Below are 9,767 nucleotides of genomic sequence, written 5' to 3' on the forward strand. Positions count from 1 at the left end.
ACGCGCGTCTGGCGAAAATATAAATTTCAATCCTGGTATATATGATGGGTTTATTCTTAAAGAAAAGTCAAAGGAAAAATACTATTTTCCATAGGAAATTTAATTGCTATATGTTTTATAGTATATTTATCATAGATAATATCTGTATCATTTTTGAATAGTACACGTGTGTTATGAAAGTAATAATTTACTTACTTATACCACTATACATTTCACAATTGTCATGATCATATCGCATGCCGACCATAATTGACAATTCCTAAAATCAAGAAATTAGAAATATCATATTTTGTAAATTCATGTAATGTCATTCTGCACATAATTGTTTTTGTATAATTATAACTCTTATAATCATGTATTTAAAAAAAATCATTTCATACTGATCTCTGTTTTTGTGAGATTAATATTATAAGGGATTAAAGTATCAGTTTGTAGTAAATTCTATTTAGCAAGGATACTTGTTTATTTGAATCCCAATTCAGTAAAGCACCTCAGAGCCCTTCCACATTTTGACACTTTTGCACCATACTATCTTTTTTTGAAATATACTAATAAAATCTCTAAACAGAAAGCTCTATTTCTCGGGAATTCTGCATACAATTTATTTTAAAATGTTAAAGAAGGAGAAAGAACTGCGTTAAATATAACCACATTTATTCTCGTTGTCTCATTGTCTTTGGTTTTTTTTTTAACTCTACCAAGTCTTATCACAACCATTCAATATTACAATAGAGATTGAACAAGCTTGATTTGACGGTTCATATCATAAGAAAAAATATCAACTGGAATAGCCGTGGAAAACATTTACATTAATATAACAAACAAGTCGATATCTTTTAAAGGGATAGAGGTTCCAGTTCCTCGGATGACACGTATGTCCTTATATAAATGAAATAAACACTTTATAAAATGTCCGAAGCACAAAGTAATACAGGGATCAATTATTAATGACGCTGTTTCAAATAATAAACAGATTCTTATAATTCTTTTGTCGTGCATGACACAAAGGTTACAGTTATTGCTCCCTAATGATACCTTTGTATTGCTGATGACAAGTGAAAATCTATTTAAGAAATAAAATATCTAAGACAAAAGACGGTCAGTCTTTGTATACGACAAATAAAAAATATTGGCAAATATATCTCATTTAGCGTCGTCTTTCTGTTGTGTCGTAGTTCTCTTATATTTGATACGTTTCCCTCAGTTTTAGTTTGTCACCCGGATTTGTTTTTCCTATATCGATTTATAAATTTCGAACAGCGGTATACTGCTGTTGCCTTAATTGAGATGGATAAAAAGTGAAATCACAAAAATTCTATACTTCTAAGAAAATTCAAAACGCAAAGTCACTAATCAAATGGCAAAATCATAAGCTCAAACTCATCAAACGAGCGGATAACAAACGTCGGTTTCAAAACAGAATGTATAGTTTAAAAAAACGTAAAAGTCTAATTTTGTTCGTATTTAATGCCTACGTCTTTACTTTTACAGTTATACATCTACAATCACATCAAAGGTAACGGATGCTTGCGATATTGATTTCTCGTAAACCATTTTTTTATATACAAAAGCAAATTATCCTCAATATAATCCGTTAGATCTCAATTTATAGCTATCTGTGATTAAAAATCTATTTTCAGCAACATGTCCAGTTATGATGCAATCTATCGTTTTTGTATGCATTGTTTAAAATTTCATCATAGATTAAAAAGGCGCGTGGGGATTTAGTAGTAAAGTTAAATCTTATTATATGAAAATGATAACTTATTATTTTGCATTTTTGTTAAGCTTCAGATAAACAACAAATAACACCTTTTTAGAATACATCCTACGTCCACCCTCTAAACTTTCATTGTTCACGGTATTCACTCTTTCACCTTGATAATTGTGTCTATTGTAATAATTAATCAAATGGGTCTACATATATTCATGTTAGTATTTATTCGTTATGTCTGGCTTAGTAAGTAGGTAAAACAAGTGCTTGATCCACTTTTAATCATTGATCAAATAAAAAAATCTTAAAATAAAAAGTGTTTAAGTGACTTCACATGATTGCCCTACTTTTGCTTCTCAAATCAAGCTAGAAAGGGATGCAATTTTTAATTCAGTTGATATGGTTGTCAGCACATCAACATCAGGATTTTAAATAAAAGATCAGAATAAGCACTTTTTTTTAACTTTACACCATGGTTAAAAAAGGAGCTATATTGGTATAGTTATTGTTGGTCGGAATTGCACGACGCGTTTCATAATTCCGTATACAGCTTTTGGTTCAATCAAGCTACCTAATACTAACATGTCGATCTTCAATCGTATCGTATAACAACCTTGAACTGTCAACGACATGATTAATGTGACACATTTTAAAAGAGAAAACTAAAAGCCTAATTTATACAAACAATTTGTTTTTATTAACTTTGCATCTTATTGAACTGTATACTAACCTTATCTTTGTTTTTAGTTTTTTATCCGTCTCTCCTTAAAATCACACTATGGCGAAAATTGAGTTTTTATATTTATAACAATTACTTGTTTTTGTATAACTGGTAATACTCGGAAGAACACCAGTTTGTACTGGATCAAAATGCAAAACTATTTGTAGCCTTGAAACAGTAAATTCATGCACGTGATTAGTTATGTACAGTTCATATGACCAAGACTTTGAGTCTATTGTTATTAGTATACCCTTTTTGAACTACATGGTGAAACGGTAGGGCTATAGATAGAATCAAGGGGATAAAACTTGTTAAGATATAACCAACTCAACAAGTTGTTAAAGAGATTCCTTCTTTGAAAAAAGTAAAATCACAAAAATACTGAACTCAGAGGAAAATCAATTTGGAAAGTCCATAATCACATTGGGAACTTTTATTATTTGTTAGAATTGTGTTTCACAATTATTTGGACCTTGTCGATACAATACAGTTTCAATGAACTTTCAATAAAATATCTTAAATATCTCTTTTCGGATCAATGACAATATAATTACCGTTAACAAGCTACATTTGATATCGCTCAAATGTCTACGGTAAAATGCAGAAGAAATCTGACAAGGAATTAAAAACACTTTTTTAATCTTTATATAGTCATATAACCTTTACGTACTAAATAGGGTTATAAATATTTCAGTTGACGGATACATATATGTTTTTTTTTTAGATAAGCAGTAGAAAAATGTTATCAACACCTAGATATACCGAGGACAGAGTACTCATGATTGTAATGTTTGTAGTCCACGGTCAAGGTAAAGTTCTAATCGGTATGTTATGTAATACAAAAGGTAAATGACCTTAACTTTTACAAATGATGTATACATTATTGCGAACATTGAACCTGAGCTATCTTTCATTGTTAAACTTTTCTTGATATATTTGAAATTTTAAAGATTTCGGCATTTATCTTCATATATATGTATATACATTTTCAAATAACGGTCCAATTATTAGATGGCATTAGGTATAATCATAAAAAATTAGACGTCATCTGGTAAAATATTGTGTCAATTTGTTCAATGATATGAGAAAACACCCTCTCATCAATATCATGTTCTTCTCCTTAATTTCGTTGAGGTAAGATTGGTGGTATAAAGTAATGGAAAGAATAATTTTGAAAGACAGCAACTGTCGGCAAATATAATGCAAAGGTAAAATACTTAAAATACCGAACTTCAAAGAAAAGCAAAATGGAATGTCTCTTATTAAATGGCTAAATCAATATTGTATACCTGTATACGAGTACTTTATAAACTGTGGATTTTGTTGTTGGAAATAATGAATTTCAGTTGTGTTGACTATTTTGTATCGGTAGACAATATACTTTTCAACATTTTACACCTCACTAGCGCTTTGTGTAAAGATTTTGAAAAATATGTTAAGATGGGCATAAAGCTTGAGATGACAGAATTATTTCTTCATATTACACATGTAATTTGTTGTTCTTTTGGTTGACAATGCATATGTACCCTGGAATTTGGATACGACAATATTTATAAAAATCAGATCTAACCTACTGTTCATGCACGTTCCTGCAGAACATTTTTCAGGAAACACATTTAGTGCGCACATTATTGACAAATAAGGTTGTGCGTGTTTCTGATGATCGTGAAATATAATTTGGCATATCACGGATTCTTTAAATCGCAATCGTGTGTCAATCTATATTATTGTAACCACGTGTGAGTCCTCATTAAGATCACATTGATGTTGATATGTACATGTATTTGAATTCCACAGATTCCATCTGAATTGATTGATTGACGCAATCAGTACTAAATAGTTATCAAAAGTACCAGGATTATAATTTTATACGCCAGACGCGCGTTTCGTCTACATAAGACTCATCAGTGACGCTCAGATCAAAATAGTTTAAAATCCAAACAAATACAAAGTTGAAGAGCATTGAGGACCCAAAATTCCAAAAAATTGTGCCAAATACGGCTAAGGTAATCTACTCCTGGGGTAAGAAAATCCTTAGTTTTTCGAAAAATTCAAAGTTTTGTATACAGAAAATTTATAAAAATGACCACAAAATTGATATTCATGTCAACACCGAAGTGCTGACTAAACATTTAGCCTGTCCTCTTATTCACTAGCTTTAACAATATCAATTCTAAAGCATCAAATGCTCATTTCGATAATATAATGTCTCTTTAGTAATGTTCGATGAAAATTTAAAAAAAAAACAATAAGGAGCTCATAAACCAAAAACAAAAGCACATATTATAGCAAAAGCCAGGTTAGGAATCAGAGCTGTGCATGAGGGAGATATGTTCCTTGATTAAAATTAATTTAAAAAAATAAAAATGAAACAGCAACTTCTGTTAATACAACATCTGCATGTGCATGCAAATACCGAAGTACCGGATTTTGAACTGGTGATATCCTCGGGAACTAGCAGGCTACGGGACAGATGCTGTCGGTTTGTTTTTACCTTGTGCACGATACAAATTGAATTAGAAGCGGATTTAGAACGGGATAATCGGGACAAATTAGGCTGGAAACATCGGACTATTGAACTTCCATAGCAATATTTGATTGTTGTCGTGATTCAATTAATGTGTCTACATATTTCAATTAAAGTTCGACTTTCCACCCTTAATTTACAGGATCTTGATCAGACTTTTGACAAATTGATATTAGGAATGGTCCTGTCAAAGATTTCAGAAAAAATCGTGAATACATGACCAAGCACTTACCAGTTTATTAGCCACGACAGTTTTTGTGATTGGTTGAAAAGAAACATTGTGTATCATGCGCATTTTAGACTAGATGCAATATAGTTTACAATAAAGGTGAATAGAAGAAGACTGCAAAGGGCAATTGGCCAGATACACAGCTTAATATCAAAATACATAGACTAACAGTCATTAGCAGTCATATCATTACGGTCTTTCTAGGTCCGTGTGATTTAATATCATACATTTGAGGTAAAACTGATAATCATACTGTGCTTTTTGAAAGTTTTGGTCCTCAATGTTTTTTTTAACTTCGAACCTTCATTTGGCCTTTTGGACTTTTCTTTTAATCGAGCAACACTGGTGAGTCTTTTGTAAATGAATCGCGCGTATGGTGCAAATAAAAAAGACATTTCTGATAGCTTTGATCACTTTAATAACCTCTTATTGTAATGATTTGTTTGGGGTCTTATCAGTTAACGTAATGATTTTGTCCTTGTATTTCAATGTATATTTTAAAAGAACTAAGAAATATATGCGCCTTGAAGATATATTATGTTAAGACCAGTATCCACACTGAGCAATGAACACCATCATATAGTATAACCATACTTTTGATGAATATCATATAAATAAAACATTTACGACTTTTTGTTGAGATTTTTTTTGTCTTGTACTTTTATTTCAAAAGGGGTTTTAATTACGTACTGCTTAGATTGTAAAGTTACCGAACTCCGAGGAAAAGTCAAAACGGAAAGTCTCTAAATAGAAAATTCAAATCAACACATCAAACGAATTGATAACAACTGTCATAATCCTAATTTGGTACATGCATTTTCGGTTTGTCAAAGAAATCGGTACTGAGATGACCGCGTATGTTAAATTCGAGGTATAATTCTAAAAATGAGACAGAGTACCGAAGTACTGACTACTGGACTGATAGTTTACCAGCAGTATATCGATTCAGTGCTGTAAAAATGAAAACACAATTTAATATTTTCATGTGTTTAACAATTTCTTTTCTTGATTAAATGTTTCAGGTTTAAAATCAAGATATACGTAGACATGGAGCAGGTATGTGCAGGTTTTCATGATAAGTGTTTCTGGAATATAAATACTTTTCAGTATGTATCCTCTTGACAAACATTTGAGAAAGCCAAAAGTATCAAAAGTTTACATCGAGTTCCGAGATGTTTCATTTAGTCGCAGAAGTTACTAACGTTTTCACAACTGTTGTCGTCGAAATTAAAGTCACCATTTCATTTGTTTTACTTATCACAGTATATCACTAACCTGATATAGTTGTGTATTTTCTTATCAAAGTCTTCTTGCGTTCACATTATATTTTTTCCCCTCTGATTTCCATGCTTTCGGTGGATCATATGGTACTATCAAGTACTTCATAATATCACTAACCTACAACTCGGTTTAGCCTTGAATATTTCATGTAATGCACGTGATAACTAATGTACAGTCCATATCTGATGACTATAAATCTTTACAAATTGAAATCGACAACTCATCTTTAATGAGAGGGTTTGTTACTTTAGATTGATAATCTAGGAATACATGTTAGAAATCACTATACCAATCAATGAGTTGTGATTGCATGTGCAAACCATTTCCTAATCAAAGGTTTTAACTTGACAACTCTTCTAAGGCTTTTCGACCTCAGAAATATATTACCTAAACTTTTAATGAATTTTTGATCCTCAATGCTTTTGAACCTCGAACTTTATTTGACCTTTTGAATTGATTTTTATTCGAGCGTCACTGATGAGTCAGTAAGTCTTCTTCAATATACGTTCACATAACTTGTATAAATGCAATGTCTGTACTATGTGTACTATTGGCAGAAGTAGCCAAAATTATGACAGTGTCATTAGCGCCGTCCTTGAAAAGACTTTGAGTAAGTACACCCAAAAACGTTTATGATATCAATGAGAGGCAGAAGACACACAGGGGATATTTAAACATATAAGATTGAGGAACTGCAATGTGTTTGATTGCTGGTTACTAGACGGTCTGGTTGACAATAAATCAAAACGGTTTAAACACAATGAAAGAAGAGAAAGGGACAGTAAATCCCGTATGTTTAGACCAGACAAATTATAAAAGATGATTACACACAACCCAGGTTTAATCACCATTTGTTGTGGGTGGAATAGAATACATCATACAATTATCCTTTTTACATACTAAATACCTGTACCAAGTCAGGAATATGACAGTTTTTATCCATTCGTTTGATGTGTTTGAGCTTTTCGTTTGCAATTTGATTAGAGACTTTCCGTTTTGAATTTGCCTCGGAGTTCATTATTTTCGTGATTTACTTTTTACACATAATACAATATACTACTAGTAAATAGAACACTAATGAATTATTTAGTCAAGTTCTAGTAAACCTGAGGTATACCTGTCTAATAATAAGATTAACATGACCATCATCACTGATGTATTCCCGAGGTCGGATTACCTACTGACACACGGTCAATATCAAACCTTGGATTGTTTCGTAGTACCATATCACTGATAAAATGACGTACATGTTAAATTTCACGATTGACAATGACAAGTTTTGTAAGGTAACTCTACATTTGATATCAGAATATATATCTTTATAGGTCAACATTGCAAATTGATACTATGTTGCAATTTGCCGATGTCTTTCGTGAAATAAACCTGTATGTCGACTCGTATGTTACACAGCTACCTTTGCAAAGGTACTATTTCTGTATCAAAAATATGTAGTACTGGAAATCTACTTTTAACATTCAGTACTATGTTGTTACTTTAAAATTATTGTAATATTTAGGTACATGTTTTTACACTACTTTATTTGTACTTGAAATGTTTAAGTACTACAGGTTTTTGGTTACACCGTTACATTTTCTGCATTTTGAAAGTGTCTATTTTAATTCTCTTTAAGTTATAATTTGCAAACATGGAATATTGTTGGTATTATTTCTGTACCAAAACTTTAGGTACAAATCAAGTACTGTAAAAAACAGGTCCCAAAATATAGTTAAGATTTTAAAGTAAAGAAATAGTACAACATACTAGTATTATAAGTAAATTTCCAGTACTACACATTTCTAGTACAAAAATAGAAGATATGCAAAAGTAGCTGTGTACTATATTTGTTTATAGTGAATTTATTTGATGTGCGACTACGCGATTTCAAGTAGACTCCATTTTTTAGGTGAAAGGTGCTGATGTTTGGGCGGGGGTTTTGGAGTAATAAACTAAATTATTATAATGTATAGATGTCTTATTAACCATCTCCACAATTGGTTTGGCTCCTGTAATAGTCATGCGTTTGATAGGTGGCTTTTTATTTTTAAAATATGAAATTTGACATATCACGAATTAAAGTTAATATAAACTACTATGATAGCATAACAGAATGTGTTTAGTCAAATATAGATTACACTCGTGTTGGTTTTTTGAACATACGGATTGTTTTTATTGATTTATTTATTAATATTAAAAAGAAAATAATTAAACGGTATCAGTCAGCTTAAGCATACAAAAATTACCACTTATAGTCGAATTATAATGATAAGAGTAAACTATGAAGCTAACAACTTATATGTTCCATATTCGTGTTGTTTATTCTTTAGTTTTCTATGTTGTGTCATGTGTACTATTGTTTGTCTGTTTGTCTTTTTCAATTTTAGCCATGGCGTTGTCAGTTTATTTTAGATTTATGAGTTTGACTGTCCCTTTGGTATCTTTTGTCCCTCTTTTCCAACAATTCCAATGGACTTATTTATAAAAATTACTTCAACAATAGATGTATTCATTGAGTTAACTTTTAAAACAGTTATCAAAACGTAAAGACAACACCACATTTAATAGTTAGAAAATCGCATGTGTGGTATTTTATTTCATTTATTAATTCGATATTAAGTCTTTTCACCTTTCCGTGGAAAGACCTATTGATTTTGTTCTGATTATTATTTTTTTTATTCCGCCTAACTTTTTCTTTGCGCGGTGTTATTGTTTGATAAGATGTCGCTTATATATTTGGAATATGATAAAAAGTGTATACGCTTTTGACACTAACACTGCTTAACCGAACACTTTACTTTGTAAGAGTTATCTCCCCAAACACTGTTTTTCTTGTGGCCACTATTCTTTCGCAACCGTAAAAGATTACCACGAATTGCTCGCTACATCTTCAGGATTAGGTTGGCCATTTAGACCGAAGCTATCCGGAGACTCCATATGAGAGTTATTCCCCCTTATGTACTTGATATAAGTGATATGCATTTCTACCTGGTAAACCATAAGTGATAGAGACTGTGGGTCTTTTGATTTGAGATCCTTGTACATAAAAATGGAAATTAGGTCAAGGTCAAGGTCATATTCTAAATGTTGGCTTATTTTCACTAATTTTCAATAACTGTATAACATATTGATAAATTATTTTTTCTAAATTGTTAGTTGCGACATTTCGTAACTTATAAATTTTGGTTGAAAGGGTATGTGGACAATAAATGGTCGTTTCACCCATCTTATATTTAGAATTATGCATGAAGTGAATTATAACTAATTAACAATAGAAATTAAATACCATTGATTTGTGGCC

The 9,767-nt window shown here is 31.2% G+C and overlaps 1 protein-coding gene across 3 annotated transcripts in view; it reads right to left on the bottom strand.

Moving 5' to 3' along the window:
* LOC134722169 (b(0,+)-type amino acid transporter 1-like) overlaps positions 1-6,603 on the bottom strand; it is a 29,906-nt gene extending 23,303 nt beyond the window's left edge. Inside the window, exons 1-2 of one of the 3 annotated variants that reach the window (XM_063585740.1) lie at positions 6,467-6,603; positions 196-259 (exon numbers count right to left, since the gene is read on the bottom strand). In XM_063585740.1, coding sequence (XP_063441810.1) covers positions 196-247 — 52 coding nt within the window. In that variant the 5' untranslated portion in view covers positions 248-259; positions 6,467-6,603. Of the gene's footprint in view, positions 1-195; positions 260-2,444; positions 2,586-6,466 lie in introns of those variants that run through there. The other 2 variants (XM_063585741.1, XM_063585742.1) reach the window with 2 other exon arrangements.
* Between the last annotated feature and the right edge of the window lie 3,164 nt (positions 6,604-9,767).

This window comes from Mytilus trossulus, chromosome 6, assembly GCF_036588685.1.
Source record: "Mytilus trossulus isolate FHL-02 chromosome 6, PNRI_Mtr1.1.1.hap1, whole genome shotgun sequence".
Classification (NCBI taxonomy): domain Eukaryota; kingdom Metazoa; phylum Mollusca; class Bivalvia; order Mytilida; family Mytilidae; genus Mytilus; species Mytilus trossulus.